A 15,536-nucleotide genomic window follows, 5' to 3' on the forward strand; every position below is an offset into this window, starting at 1 on the left:
CATTGTAGACAGAACCGAGAATCATTGTAGCGGAGGCTTTAGAAGTCTGTGGCCTTTAAGCCTCCGCTACAATGATTCTCGGTTCTGTCTACAATGCGAGTCGCAGAGTCGTAGTCGTAAGAATAATCGACTGCGATTGGTCAATTCTTACTTTGCGACTGCTCAAGCGACCATCGATACAACTGTACGACCATTGTAGACAGAACCGAGAATCATTGTAGCGGAGGCTTTACATGAACCTAGGGATAATCGGACATCGTGCGTCGGATATCGGAGTGTGAATCACGCATAATGCTCAATGGAAAAGCACCCGTTGTTGGTATGTTGGTCACCCTGCTTTCCACCACTTGTAATTCCTCTTCTACCCGTTTGCGATCTTTTCTTGCTGCGAGAGATCTGCTCCAACATGGTTAGTGAAAACGTGAAGTCGTAATCCAAATTTATCTGAAACATCAACGGCTAACGTATTCCGATTATTCGATAAAAATTGTGCGGACGTTACATTCTAATGGATGGATCGGGAATTGGTCGAATTCCACAATAGAATTTCCTATCACATAACCTTGCGTCATCAAACACCGCTGGCGTCACAATTGTTGAGCTATGAATTGAACGACAAATAAAAGAAAATAGTATTCTCGTAACAATTGTGTTTCGGCAAAAATAAAATTAACATTATTACAAGTAGAGTCATAATGACAATACTCGTAATAATTGAATTAAATGTGATTTTGTGTTGGTTAATGCACAATGTTTGAACATACTTAACATGTATATTAAATTGTTTTAGGCAAAAGTGAAGTGTTCCGAGTTAAGGACCAAAGATAAGCGGGAGCTGATGAAACAGCTCGATCAGCTTAAAACAGAATTGACCACCTTACGAGTGGCCAAGGTGACCGGAGGAGCTGCATCCAAGTTGTCCAAGATGTAAGTCGAATTCCGTGTAAATTTCTTTGCAGTGCTCTAAATTATGATGTAAATAATTTACAAAATTATATAAAATGATAAATATGTACTTGTCTATCTCTTTGATATACTTTATTATAATGTTTGAGATACATTTATTAAGAAATTTAGAAATTGGTTGAAAAACTTGTTGATATATAAATCATACTATACGACTAGTGTATTGAATTTGATTTTAGTCCGCAGTATTTTTATTTGGTGCATTTTGCATCTTGCAAATGTATTTCCTATGAATCTTAATCCTTGTCGTTATTCCAGTCGTGTTGTGAGGAAGGCTATTGCACGAGTGTACATTATTATGCACCAGAAGCAAAAGGGAAACCTACGCCTGCTTTACAAGAATAAAAAGTACAAGCCTCTTGACCTGAGGCCCAAGAAAACGAGGGCGATGCGCCGTGTTCTCACCCCCTACCAAGTCAGCAGGAAGACACTGAAGGACATACGCAAGCGCTCTGCGTTCCCGCAGAGGAAGTATGCTTTGAAAGCATAGTATGTATGTTTTTAATTACTATTCGAAATAAAAACTTCACTAAAATATTGAGTGTTTATTTGCGCCGAAGTATTGGTAGCCACCATCTCTCAGCCCCCTCGACAAAGTGGGTGCGAGAGAAAACAAAAAGTCCGTCTGCAAAATTGCTCAAGGCACTGTATATTTATAAAGTTACTCTCTCTCTCTCTCTCTCTTCGGATAAAAAGATTACGTCCGTACTTTTACAAGAAATAGATACAGAAGTTTAAAAAAAACTAAGCGCTCTCTATATACAATCATCATTCTATTCTATATGACTAATTTATATCGCGTGGATATCGTTTAGTTATAACAAAGATTAAACAAATTTATTATTCATGATTACACGGTGATGAGCCTTCCGGAGCACCATGGGCATGGATGAAAATTAGGTTCTATAATACACGCATCTTTACAGTCTTTGATTTCTGTGAGAAGATCTAGAATATCGGATGCAGTTTTATCCTCGATCAATTGTTCCACAATTCCCTGCTCATTGTCGGAGAGTGCAGGATTATCGGCATTAATATCTGAAAAAAATATATATACGTACATATAATCATGCTTTCTTCTTTATTTTATGTCAAAATAAATTATAATTATATTTATTTAAAAGTTACTAAAGAAAGTAATGTCTATATATTAAATACACCCGGTCTCACCTTTATGGCAATCCATACAGGTTTCTGTGGAACTTATTAGTGTTTCGGGATGTTTCTTAAGCAATTCGGTAACTAATACTTTTAGTTTATGTAATTGTTCCTGTTGCTTATTACGTTGCTCCACTAATTGACGGAAGGTTTGTTCTCTATCCTTCCATTTTTCTCCTAGAATCGCTCGTTGCTTTTGATATAAAGTAATGTACTCTCCTATGTAAATGCATACACGTTAATTCGTAGATCTTATGATTTATTAATGAAGTTGAAAAGAAAGTTTATAAAGAATCTAAGTGTACATGTATTTTATGGAAAAGCAAGATTAAAACAAAAATTTGTGTAATGTTAAATTTAAAAATTAATTCTTAATATTAATAGTTTTCAAAAAATATTTGATAAATTTAGATAAAATCTGTATACTCGAAAGTAATGTAGCTTACCTATAGTTTCTGTTTCACTCTGGAGCTGGAGAACAAGGTGTTCCAATCTCTGTTTCTCGTCGGTTAACTCCGCGACCTTTTCCATTGTTTCTTTAAACCTCTTTTCTAATTTTGCGATAGGTCCGGTATAACCAGAAATATCTTTATCTTCCGGCAGTGGTAAGTTTTGCGTTGTTATAATATCATTAAAATTCTGCTCGCTCTCTGTTGTATACTGATCTCCATTAATGCTTACAGTTTCTCCAGACAAATGCGTTTCTACTTGTACTTCTAATTTTTCCACGAGTTCTTCATTTTCTTTTTTCAAATTTTCTATATGAATCTGTGATATATAAATTACAATTACTAAGCGACATTATTATGTTGATTTTGACTAATATAACCAAGGTATTTACGTATTTATGCAAGAGACGTATATGAGGATTATAAACAAATTAAAATTGTGAAATTACTAAAAAGTTCAGAGAATTACCAAAGCATTTTGTAATTCTTGTTGCAGTGTACGAGCATGGTGAGACTGTGCTTGATAGTGCTGCATTTGGTCTGCAATTTGAGCATTTTGCAATTTTTCTTTCTCTAATTCTACCAAGCACATTTCCTTTTCCCTTAATTTTTCTTTTAGGTCATCCATTTGTGTCTCGACGTTATTCAATCTTGTATTTAATTTTCGACCAATACTTCGTTCGGCTTGCAGCTGCTCCGTCAAATCCAACTTAGCGTTACTCTAAAAACACAATTGTTATAAGTTTTTTAACACGAGATCAAATAAGTAGAAATACTAGAGTCTTTTTTAAATTGAAATACAATAGCATTGCTTTAATATTGTGTAGCAACGCTACTCACAAGAGAAACAAAAGCATTTTCCATTTCGGTTAATCGTTCCTTTAATTGTTGATTTTGTGAAACAGCTCTAGATGCACCGAGTTTTTCACTTTCAAGAGTCTGTACTAACTTTGTTACGTCAGCACCATCATTTTTCATATCCCGCTGTTCTTGCACTTCTTTCGTTAACATTTCAATTTCCCCATCCTAAAAACGATTTTGTTAAGAAAAATTTCACCTATTAAGTTTCTGAATTGTTATTTTCTACACATATTTTTACCCTTTCAGATAATGCAATGTGAAGTCTTTCCTGCTGCGCAGTCAGTTCCTCAATGTTTTTCATTAAATTGATTATTTCATCGTTATGATCTTGCGGTGGTGGTACAGCTTCACTTTTCTCTCTTTCATGCTGCAGTTGTTGTTCCAAATCTGATAAGCGTTGTATATAACTTTTTTCTCTGCTTTCTAAATCATCGATTATTTTCTTTCCACTTTCAACCTGCAATTACTTGATGTAAAATAACTAGCGTTATGCGCTGAGTCATACAAACATTTATATGTACCTCGTTAAACAATTTTGCCTGCTGTGTATCTAACTGACGTACATAATTTTGATATTGTCTACTGGCTTCGTCCTTCTCGCTATTTACCAACTTCAAAGTTTCTCTCATTTGAGCCAACTGTTGTTCTAGCACTGTTACAGTTTGATGCTGGGACTCCAACGTTTGTGATGAATCAGTTAGCTACAACCAATTTATCTGCGTTAGTCTCAAGGCAATTATAATTTCCAGTAATAATCATATAGAATTACCTGTTGTATTCTCAATTCGTTTAAGGAAAGTAAGGCTGCTTTCTCTTGGAATTCTTGTTGCAGAGTAATAAATTCGGTGTTCTTTAAATTCAGCTTCTGCTTCAACTCTGACGTTTCCAATTCTAAATCTTCCTTTTCTTTTCTACAGACAAAAATGTAGAACTGATTAGTACGGACAATATATATTTAAAGGCGAGAATTTATTGCAATCAAATGACTTCAATATCTGCGTAATACCTGAGTTCGTAATATTTCTTCTCGAGCTCGTCATAGACTTGCTGCACTTGTTGAGCGTTTTTCTGCGTATCGGTAGAATTACTCCTCGTTTGAGCTAATTCTTTTTCAAGCTCGTTAATGCGAAACTGGCTGTGTTTCAATTTCCCGCTCATTTCCTCTATATCCTCTAAACAGCGGAGATTCAATTTTAACGATGACATAATTATGTTCCAATATCGTCAGGATAAATTGTGCGCATTCCGAAACTTGACGTGCAAATTATAAATATGTTAACCTGAATTCTGCTTCGCTGTCCTCTGGCTCTGTGCCAAGGCTGCAGTGAGCTCCGCCTTCTCCGCTATCAGGATACCAGTGGTCTGCGCGTGGACCTGTAATTGCTCCTTCAGAGGACTCACTTCGCGAACGAGTTTGGCTTCGAACTCTGAGTCCTTCGTAGCGAGAATTCCCTCCAATTCGGCCACTCTGCTGTGCTATTTTATAATTTGCGTTCATAAGTGACAACGAAATTAGATACAAGCCAGCATCTGCACACAGTACCGCAGTGTACTCACGTATCGACTGACTTGAACATGCAAGTCGTTCACAAGTTGCTTCTGTTCCTCCAAGCACGAGCTTAAAAATTGATTACGACACTTCAGATCGAGATTAAATGAATCTGTCGGCTCGCCGTGACCCGTGTTGTCGGTAAGCGCGTGAGCCACTTCCGAGGCCATTTCCAACAAATATTCTTTCTGCACCGTCGACGGTCCATTGGACGTCGTAACGTTCAAGTTGTATCTCCCGTCGTTTCCCGCAGATTGAAAATCTGGCTGAAGATGCGAACGCGTGCCATCTCTGTTGCCACTTTCGTGTAACGCAGCGCTTTCTGGATAATTCTCCGAGATGGGAAAGCTTCTCTCTACTATATCGCTCTTACTCGCCGCTACTTTGGTTTCGGTTACGCCTGGCAAATTAATAGCGCCATCGAAATGATTTACTACATTCTCTTCCTTATGTACAACTTCTGTATCGTCTATGCGTTTCTCATATCGCTGCTCCGCACCCTTCACATCATTCTGACTCTTCTGATCATAGAGTTCGCTCACCTCTGCAGTTTGGCAATTTGTTTGGCACTGTCGAAAACAGTTCGTCTAAAGACCTGCGTCCACAATGCTGGAACTTGGTTCGAGTTCTAGTTTCGAGAATTCCGTAAAAGCCGCAAGTTTATTGGCCACGCATTTCTCGAAACTAGAACTTGGGCCAAGTTCCAGCGTCGTCGACGCAGGCCTTAAGATTAGACATTAACAAATACAGGACGTACGAATAGCCACGCTGTCACCACAGATAATTACCTGTGATACGGACTCGTCCGTTACGCTCGAGTCCTGCTGTTTGCTCGAGGTCTCCTGCACTTGCAATTTCTTTTGCAGCTGGAACTCCTTCAGCTGTAAAAACAGTCGCGCAGGGTCACAACTTTATCCAAGCGCATTGACGAGCAGAGCTTCGCTCTGCCAGAAAATTTAACGCGAACACTTGGCAAAACATTTTGATACCGCGTCCCCAGTGGCGTGCAACATTATTTAAACATTCAACGTCCCCGTTAATTCGCCACGTCGTTGTCACAACTGTGCAAAACCGTTGTCACAACGGAGAAACACTTGGTCTTCGCGGCGAGACGTGTGACTGCGCGATATTTAATATCTATCTACCGACATTCCCGACAATTGTACCGAACAGCTGACGTGACAGCTGGGGTGGCAGTTGTCAACGAGATGCGGGGATTACCTTCTTCTTCGCGGCCAGCAGCTTCTCCGTCTTACTCAGATTCATCGTGCAGAGGCCTTGGTCGCGGGGCGCCTGTCGTGGTTCACGTCGCGGAAAAGTACAAAATCACCGGAAACGCTTCACATCGTCGAAAGCGGGCGGCGGGGTGTCGAGCGACGGCCACTCGGCGGGGTTATGTCACGTCTACGTGTAACGCGCAGTGCCGCACTCGTGTCACGCAGCCCACAGTCCTGCCAATCGCCGAGGGAGGATCTGCTCCTGTCGGCTCGACCGGCTGCACTCGTTCGCAGCTTGTCTCTCTCTCTCTCTCTGGCTGATGGCAGAGAACTATCCGTAAGCGCTTAAGACTGACGTAGTCGTAGACGTACACAATGGCCTTTCACGACTTACGTTTCTCTCTGCCTTGCCCTACGTCTACGACTGAGACAGTCTTAAGCGTTTACGGATTGTTCTCTGCCATCAGCCTCTCCCTCCGCGTTGAAAAGAAAAGGATGGACTCCGAGCGAGTGCAGCCAGTTGGTTTGAAAGGAGCAGGTACTTTCGGAGCCGCGCGTGCGCATTGCAGAGAGATCCGAGTGACGAAATGGAGTGATATTTAATCCCACACACTTGTCGCGCGCGAGAAAAAGTCGTCGAGTGTGCGATTGGTCACAGGATAGAAGAGTTCTCGGGTTTCCAGCGGTCTTCCCGGAAACGGCCAATCGTTTCTTTCGTTTCGAGAGTGCGAGAATCGGCGCCCTGGTGAGATTCCGGAGCGCGCTCCAGCGGCGTGCGCTTATCAAACGAGGGGCGAGTGCGTTTGTGGCCGCGTGTATGACGGGATGTTATCGCGGTGCGCCGCTTCGTTCGCGTGCGACTGACGGGCGCGTTGCGCGCTCCTGAATTTCGATCATGAGCGCGCAAAACCAGCTGCCAAACCTCGACAAGATCTTCCGGGACGACGACGAGGCCGACTTCGTACCTTCGAGCGGGTACGTGTTACGTCGCGGCGTCAGAAACGATTGGCAAAGTGCGAGCGCGAGATAACAAAGGGTGACGGCAAGTGTCGCCCACTTTTCTGACCTCGAATTTCAAACCTTTCATGGCAGATAGTACTGTTAGATGAGATATTAATCCCAGTAAAATTTCAAGATGAACACAGGCACGGTTGTGTGAACGTTTCTTGTGTCACTATTTTGTAAAGAAACGAATTGGCTGAATTGGTTTTCCTCTGTTGTGACAGATTTCATCTTTCCTTTTGTGCTTTCAGGTCTAATTTGGCTGCCATTTTTGGGTTACAATCGAAGCCCGCAGATTTCAATTCCACTAAACAAGCAGCACGTAAGAAGAGCAATGCTCGATATAACGGACAGCAGACTGCACCACCTTCCAAGACTGAAGTGTTGATAGCTAAAGCAGTGCATGCTTTTAAATTGTAATTACACTGAATTTGCTAAAAATACTGTTCATTTCTAGTTGCTGCAATTAATCTGATAGTTTTTGCCACCGTAATACATTGGATATCGTTGAATTTCAGGCAAAATGGTCAGTACGCTTCGGTTGGAAAGCTTGGTATGGCATTGACAGGCAACGTAGTAACAAGGATGTATCAGATAATTTTATACAAGACTAAGCAAGAATACATATCCGTCGCCACAGTGACGCATGACTTTGCGTATACCATGCAAGCGAACAATTACGCCAGTTATTACGACGATAACAAAGACAATTGGTCGATTTTATTCGAGAATAATGAGAGTTACCTGGAGTTTGCGATAGAAGCGGGACTGGCGCGCTACTTTGCCACGCAGGAGAAAGGAGAGAACGTCATCTACCAGGACCTAACGCCAAGCGATAAAGATGTGATCGCGAAAGAAGGGGACAAGATATGCATTAAATATTTCGCGGGGACCGAGATTGTGCAGCCCTTTAAAACGAACTTCGCAATGTCGCAAACGATGACTGTGGAGATATCGACGGACGAGAACTGGGAGAGAATTCTCCTGGGCAGCGGCAAGGGTCTGAAAAGAGTGTTATTCTTACCGCCTAGCAAACAGGTAGTTGACCAAATTTCTATGAGGCGCTGTATGTAACAATGTTGTCCGCATTAAGTAGTTTTACATAGATTAGTTTAGGTCCTGGATTTCCTAAAGAGAGAGATGTTATGCTGATAATAGAGATAACCGATATACGAGCGCAGGAAGACAATTCGCCGGCGACTAAGAGCTCAATGAGCGAAAAAGCGGCCATAATATCGAGAATGGCTAAAATGGGTCAGTCCATCTTACCAAAAATGCCTTTACCTTCCACCACTGATTCCGAAGATACCGAGGTACTCATATATTTTCTATTGTTCTCATTAATATTCGTAAGACATCGAATAAAACCTACGGAATTGTTGACCCAATCTGAAAAGAAGCAATATCGCTTTGCAGGATGATGTACCACACAAATCTCCTCGTCACAAGAGGGTTAGTCACAATTTGCAAATTTCTCCATGGAGACAAAATCTATATTTTGCTAAAATATTGCGTATTCTATCAGATCGATCAGTCGGAAGGGACTTCGCAAAAGAAGAATTTGCCCTACGAGTCATCAAATGAAAAAAAGGCCGCCCAGAAAGCTGTGGAGCCTAAAACTGAAGTGCCTTCTGTAGAGTCTAGTACATATAAGCCATTAGTTGCCGCACCCCCGTTAACGTCGCAATGGACCCCACCATATTTTGCTGTACGATCTATTATTTGTTTTATATCTAATAATTTATTGACGTGATTGTGAGAAATGGTTCGAAATTACAGGGACATTATGTAACGATGGACAGTCAGATGTATCCCATATCGCAGACTGTAAACCGTACAATACCAGCTGCTCTGGATCCCGGAATGAATATGTTGCTATCGGAAACTAGGATAGCGAATGCGGAAATACGAATGGGAATGTCCAAAATATCCGATAATATTCAGAAATTATTGGATAAGGTACGCATATCGGCAAGAGGATGTTAACGCGTTAATTATAAAATTGTTACGTTCGCAGTTTCATGCGCTCGAGCTTCAAAATGCGACAACTCCAACGAGTGATAAAGCATCTTTGGATGTCTCTTGGAAAATGCTCTTGGCTCTTAACGCATCTCAAGCGGGAACGAAAGACAACGAATTACCAAAAAATACTGATAAAGATACCTCGGATGAGAAAATACGCGAGGCACAGGACAGAATAAATTCTTTAGAAAATGATGCAAAAGTATCGAAAGGTAATAATTATCTGAGATATTACAGACAATATTTAAATAATTACAATGTTATATTAGGATGTGTATTGATGTGTATTAATTAATTATTGAATTATCGAGCCATATTATTACAGAGGAAATAGAATCATTGTTAAAAACTAATGAAAATCTGAGCAAGAAGCTTCAAGAATTGGAAGCAAGACTAACTGATACAAGTAACGAGTTGAAGGAAACCAAAGAAACCTTAGAAGTAGCTGAAAGGACAATTGCACAGTATAAAGAAGAAAATGTTAGTTTAGAAGATAGGCTTTCTAAGTGTCATAGAGAACATCAAATCGACACAATATCATCCAGACAAAAAGATGTAAATATCATATTTCCTAATTGAAAATCATTGCAAATTATTTTATTCTTTGTTAATTTAATATATTATGTTATTCATTTATATTGTAGGTTGAGAAAAAGAACAAAGAAATTAAGCAAATAATGAACAAAACGTACCATACATTATCAGAAAAACTTGCGGATGAATCGCGCTCTGAATTGTCTTTTGATTATGTAAAATCCACTATTGCAAACACAATAAAGGTATGATAAATGCAAAAAAAGAATATACATTGTTATGGCATTGTACATTAATGTTCTAATTAAAAATTTTATGTATAGCATATCACTCTGCAAGTATTATATGAAGACCCTGATGAAGAGGATAGAGAATCTAAAGCCACCAAAGATGTGAATTCTACAGTTATTAAAACTGACTATCAACAAATTAAGGCACCAACAATTGAAGAACATATTGAGAAGCCAGTATTGAATCCAGATAGCAGTAATGATTTCTCAATAAAATGCACGGAAACATCACGATCTACCACGGTAATAACTTTTATTTTTATATTTCTCTAAAAATATTTATACGCATATTTTTCTATAAAAATAAATTTCCGAAATCCACTTTTTTTTCATCTCAGATTATGCCTATATTTGCAAACGAACCACCACCTGTTCCACCCGAGGGCATTGATGAAGTGGATAGCGACAATGATTGATCAACTTTTAAATTTACTATTAATTTATGCTGCAAGAAATTATTTCATAAAATATTTCCTATTTTTATTATCAATTGCGTATATGTATGTTCTTAATACATATTCTAAACACAATCAGTGTTTAAAATGTACCATTTCCAATAGGCCACAATGGTGAAACTTTTTGTACATTTCTTAATAAAGAAGACATTTTTATTATAAATCTGTATTGCATGCAGAGGAGAGACTAGGAGCAGAAATATCAGATGCGAAAACACAATATAAACAAATACATTCGCGAGGCTGTTAATCGTTTTTATTCTTATCGAGGCGTTTCCGTCTTAATAGTGACCGAGACTTTGTGAACAATATTGTGTGTGTGAGGAGTGCAACGAAAAAATTATGGCAAATGGAAGTAATAAATATCATTTTAATCCTTATTCTGTTTCTTATTTCTATTATATACATGTTCCTTTTTCAGTTTAGTTAATAGTTATCTTTCTTTTTTGGTTTTTTATGTGATCAATTCAAGTTATTGTATGACATAACAAATATACACAATAACAATTACTTGAATAAAATGATACAGAGACAAAAGTAACATGTTTAAGTATTACCATAAATTTTAAAGGGCTGGAGGACTATAAAACATCATTTAACAAAATTTGTTATTGTATATAAGTTTTCAAATTAAAATATAACAATTACTAATTATAATTTAATAATATTTGATACTTGCTATATTACTGTTTGCTAATGTACGATAGACTAATTTCTGCTTTAATCTGTTTTACGTGATCTACTAAATTCTTTATGTTCTTTGTCCTGTAAAAAAAAATGTATTATGTAAAGAATTAACCAATATAACAATATCATACTAAACTTATGTTTGCAAATCAGTATGTTTTATAATTGTACGTACATCTGATGAAGATTCTCTTTTGTCGCTTCCTCTTGGTTGCGTGTGAAAACAATTTCTTTCTTCTTTCCATTGGCCTCGATGCCATTCGTGTGTGAAGTCTGTTGAGCGGATTTCTTTTTGAGCTGTTCAAGTCGGATCTGCATGTCGTGTATCTTTACGTCCATTTTCTTCAAGTCTTCGGCCTCTGCTCGCTCAATAGACGTCATCGAAGGTTCTTTGTAATTTACCAATCTTAAAACTTCCTCTGCTCTGAAATATAATGTAATTGGAATTTACTTTTTCTTCTTTCAATGTTTAATAAAGAGTTGTGCCGTATCAATCATTTATTTGACACAATTTGATAGTATGAGTATGTAATGGGTATGTAAAATTGCTCGAATATTGCTAAAATAATTAAACAATTTACACTCACCTACGTGCCAATTCTTTCTGTTTATCATTAATATCTTCATATCGTTCGGCTAAACGCTCAGCGGTCTGTCGCAATTCTTTCTTCGTTTCCATTAAAGTATCGACTTCTTTTAACAGATGGCTTTTCAATGCTTTCAAAGCGCGGACCTTCTTACCGATTTCTTCCCGGACTTTGTCGTGCCGGACAAAATGTTGAGTACGAAAGATATTCGTAGCGTGATACAACAACTAAAATGCAAAAGAAACCGTTGCGTTCTCGATTACCATTGGATCACAATTCTACTATACAGCTCCTTTCTTTACATACGAGACAAAATTTCTTAGACATTTATAACGATTTATATAAGTGGAAAAATTATCAATTTAATTGTTTCGTGTGCTCTTTATTGGTATTTCGTCTTACCTCTAGGGATTCGCTTAAGGACATCGAGCGAGATCCTATTTTAGTTATCGGCTGTGATACTTCGCGTCTTAGTAATTTCTTAATGTATACGTCGAATGGTTCCTTATTCACCTTAAAATAATCAGCAATATATTTTTTGCTATAATACTCTCACGAAATAATTAATATTTTCTACACTCTTTACACGAGTCTCTGGGAGACTTGCGCGGAAACTTGAGCAGCTCGAAGAAGTTTAAAAATAAAAGAATGAAATTTTATCACCCAAAATATAAAAGAATAAAAAAATATTCAGAAGCCTCAATACGAAAACATTAATATTTGAGTCAGAATTAGTCCTAATACAGTATAATACAATAATATTTAAACTTTCGAGAGTCGTGGCTCTGTGTGAAGGCGAATACATTCGTATTGAGTAGGTCACAGGTTCGATCCCAATCGTCACTCATGTTGGTTTTAATTTAATAAGAAATGTGTTTGTTATTGATGAAAGAATAGGAGATGAATCGTAATCGTCTTGGAAATTCAAATTTTCTATAATTTATTCAATACTCTGGTAATTACCTTATTTGTCGTGTTGATTACAGGTTCGAATTGCTCGATCCTGGGAAGATAATAAAGATCTATAACCGATAGATCGATGACAACACCTGTATGCAGCAATGCGACTAAAATACAGGGTTCTTGAAGGAGGCCAAAACCAAGCATCGGCGTAGGTTCATCTACGTTCGTATGCTTGGTTCTCGTGGAAAATAAATATTGTAAAATTGATTGGTTTAACAGAGAAGGTAGATAATTTCCGCTGTTATCTAAGGAAAGAAATAAAATTTGTATTAGACCGAAAGAAATGTATGTGCGCACAGAAGAAGAACATTCAATAAAATGCGGACAAAAATCAAAATCTCAATATCTTTTATCTAATTTTTATCTCTTTAATTGTAATTTTTAATAAAAGAAACTCAGATATATGTATAAAAGAAAAAACTTATTCCAATTGCATATTGTAACGATGTTTTTACAGGTTTACAACAAAGCTTGCAAAGTGACAGATACTAATTTTCCTTTCACGTTTCTTTTCTTTTAATAACATAAATATACTTGCCACATAAAAACTCTTCCAATTGAGAAACCATCGGTAGACTAACCATGTGAATTCCGGCATTGTGAGAACAAAAATACCTATAACACAAGTAAGCATTGATAAATCACTTTTGTTCAATATATTATAATCGAATGCAATGCGGATTATCTTGGAACTATCGCTGTTATCGCCATGAAAAGAAAGGAATGAACTTTTTGATTTTTAAACAATTGATCGAGGATCAATTGAACTCTGATCAATCGCCGTTGACTTGCGGCGAAAAAAGTTGAGATAGTTCTAAAACATTCCATATATGTATATGCACGCTTTCTTCAACCTCGATTTGTTGTCCTTATCGCAATGAAGGTGGATGGGACAATTATATTTCTTATCGTCATCGGTAAAGAGAAGACCCAGTTCCAGTTCGACGCACTCGTAAACGTAAAGCGCATTGTCCGGTGTATGAAGACTATAGTTCGAGCCATATTGCGACCAAGTCTGGTAAAGGAAAAGGAGAATAACGCATCGTTCTTTTCTCTCTTAAATAACTATTCTTGTAAATTTGTTTAGTTGAACGATTAACGATGCGGAAAGACTAGCGATAAAAATTCTACGTGACATGACGTCACGCGGAATATATAAAATTTTGTAATATTTATTACACATCATACCTTTCTGTCGTCGTCGTCATCGTCCGATATTTCGCACAGCAGTATCGCGTGATAAATCTTTCCGGTGCACATGGCGATGACCACTATCGGCGGGGTAGTTTGCAGGCACATGATAGAGCATGAATCTATCCCGTAATTATCGTCGGTCGACGGATACATGGACAACGAACCCAGTACCACTGGATTTTCATAGCTGGCAACAGTTAAAGCCACAATAAGAAAACAGACGTTATTGCACAAGCATTTCTTAAAATCGTCAATTGTCAATAAGCCTTCTCGTTGTAAAAGTTAAGCGAGATCACATATACGCTTAATTTATTTTGATTTATAAGAAAATGTTTTGTTCGTACTTTTCCAATAAAATGTTTCCACGAACGATCAGTACTTCGCCGTTTCCGCGTAGCACCAGGATCGGCCACTCGATCTGATTCCAGCTTATCGCTTCTGTTATCTGAAAATTATTAGAAACATTCTCACTAGTACTAGTTTTCGTTTGGAATTTTTGTAAAACGTCATGCGTGACGAGTACGTGTTATTTAGCCAATAATTACTTAAGAAGAAATAATTAAAAAACAAATATTGATTAAAGTATGTAAAATGTACAATAAAAACACATATTTAAGAAAATATATGTTGCTCGAAGTTTGTGATTCGAAGTCGCAAAGTGCTTGAAGCGACTTGTACCTCGACACTCTTATCGGCGAATATTTCCGGCTTCCTCAGGGTAGGAGTGACGAAATCGAAGTCCACCGCGGTCTCGCCGAGGGATGTAAAGTCCGGGATCTTTGAGGGTGAGTTCGACGGCCCGCGACCGACCTTCCAGCGCTTTATAAGTCTTGGTGCGCCGCCCAGTTCACATTCGTATAAACTGCGGGTAAAGTTAAGTGCGGCTTAAGGTCAGTCCGCGACGACATTTTTAAAGATGCTTCGGCGTGCCGCGTAAAGCCCTCTAAAGTTTAGTTTTGCATAAACGCTCCCGTACTTTTAAGCTCCCGTCTAACGCGAGGAAGAGCTCATGAACCGCGAGTTCGAGTTACGCCACGCTGTTTTTCAGAAGTTACGCAGTTTTCTGTAATTATAGTAGTAACGATCGAGGGGATGCTCTTTCCGCGGCTGAAAGATAGTTTTGTCCTAAAGTATAGTATTATACACTGACACGATCGTATATTTCGGCCATTCGTACTAATAAATAATAATTATGCAAACATAATAATCTCTTTAGGTTGCCAGTAATAAATAGCAATGAATAAGTTTAGTCGACCTTAACTGGCACGTGTTTAATAAAATAAAATAAAATAAAATACAGTGTGGCGTTTCGACCAAGGGTTTAGGTCCTTCTCAAACATATTCTTCAAAATTATGTATTAATAATTATGCAAGTTGGAACAAAGACGTTTTAGGAGAATAGTTCTTCTCGAAGAACACACTTTTTCTCGGGAAGAATCAATTATGCCAATTGAAATAAGGACGTTTTAGTTGAATAACACACGGACGGTCGTATGTACACTGAAAAAAAATTTTTCGCTACCGTAGCTAATCATGATTTGCTAAAAATGTTTTGCTGCTATAACTATAAATTTCTGAACCACAGCAAACGGTTTGCTGTTG

At 38.1% G+C, this 15,536-nt stretch overlaps 4 protein-coding genes across 4 annotated transcripts in view; 2 read left to right on the plus strand and 2 right to left on the minus strand.

Annotated features, from left to right (window-relative positions):
• Positions 1–283: 283 nt before the first annotated feature.
• On the plus strand, positions 284–1,501 carry LOC105564940 (60S ribosomal protein L35). The gene is made up of 3 exons (XM_012017725.1): positions 284–409; positions 791–927; positions 1,225–1,501. Exons 1-3 carry the CDS (start codon positions 299–301, stop codon positions 1,454–1,456), a joined length of 480 nt encoding a protein of 159 aa, XP_011873115.1. The 5' UTR covers positions 284–298; the 3' UTR covers positions 1,457–1,501.
• An 85-nt stretch (positions 1,502–1,586) lies between these two features.
• Positions 1,587–6,456, minus strand: LOC105564941 (golgin subfamily A member 2). Its single transcript, XM_012017726.1, has 13 exons — positions 6,205–6,456; positions 5,772–5,864; positions 4,992–5,552; positions 4,715–4,910; positions 4,441–4,606; positions 4,204–4,345; positions 3,956–4,135; positions 3,673–3,891; positions 3,414–3,599; positions 3,043–3,294; positions 2,571–2,892; positions 2,137–2,343; positions 1,587–2,004 (listed from the first exon to the last, which is right to left on the minus strand). The coding sequence occupies exons 1-13, from the start codon at positions 6,247–6,249 to the stop codon at positions 1,817–1,819; spliced, it is 2,757 nt and encodes a 918-aa protein (XP_011873116.1). The 5' UTR covers positions 6,250–6,456; the 3' UTR covers positions 1,587–1,816.
• A 291-nt stretch (positions 6,457–6,747) lies between these two features.
• On the plus strand, positions 6,748–10,883 carry LOC105564944 (FK506-binding protein 15). The gene is made up of 12 exons (XM_012017730.1): positions 6,748–7,175; positions 7,454–7,618; positions 7,721–8,240; positions 8,309–8,515; positions 8,619–8,654; positions 8,728–8,910; positions 8,982–9,161; positions 9,220–9,436; positions 9,550–9,779; positions 9,869–10,003; positions 10,082–10,291; positions 10,387–10,883. Exons 1-12 carry the CDS (start codon positions 7,096–7,098, stop codon positions 10,462–10,464), a joined length of 2,241 nt encoding a protein of 746 aa, XP_011873120.1. The 5' UTR covers positions 6,748–7,095; the 3' UTR covers positions 10,465–10,883.
• LOC105564943 (nuclear pore complex protein Nup88) overlaps positions 10,860–15,536 on the minus strand; it is a 75,652-nt gene continuing 70,975 nt past the window's right edge. Inside the window, exons 4-13 of the mRNA XM_012017729.1 lie at positions 14,613–14,796; positions 14,279–14,379; positions 13,929–14,121; positions 13,595–13,755; positions 13,279–13,355; positions 12,741–12,985; positions 12,180–12,290; positions 11,778–12,004; positions 11,366–11,614; positions 10,860–11,268 (exon numbers count right to left, since the gene is read on the minus strand). Of these exons, the coding sequence (XP_011873119.1) occupies positions 11,187–11,268; positions 11,366–11,614; positions 11,778–12,004; positions 12,180–12,290; positions 12,741–12,985; positions 13,279–13,355; positions 13,595–13,755; positions 13,929–14,121; positions 14,279–14,379; positions 14,613–14,796 (1,630 nt within the window). The 3' untranslated portion in view covers positions 10,860–11,186. The remainder of the gene's footprint in view (positions 11,269–11,365; positions 11,615–11,777; positions 12,005–12,179; positions 12,291–12,740; positions 12,986–13,278; positions 13,356–13,594; positions 13,756–13,928; positions 14,122–14,278; positions 14,380–14,612; positions 14,797–15,536) is intronic.

Source organism: Vollenhovia emeryi, unplaced genomic scaffold, assembly GCF_000949405.1.
Source record: "Vollenhovia emeryi isolate VEMERY1.0 unplaced genomic scaffold, V.emery_V1.0 DF939157.1, whole genome shotgun sequence".
Taxonomy (NCBI): Eukaryota; Metazoa; Arthropoda; class Insecta; order Hymenoptera; family Formicidae; genus Vollenhovia; species Vollenhovia emeryi.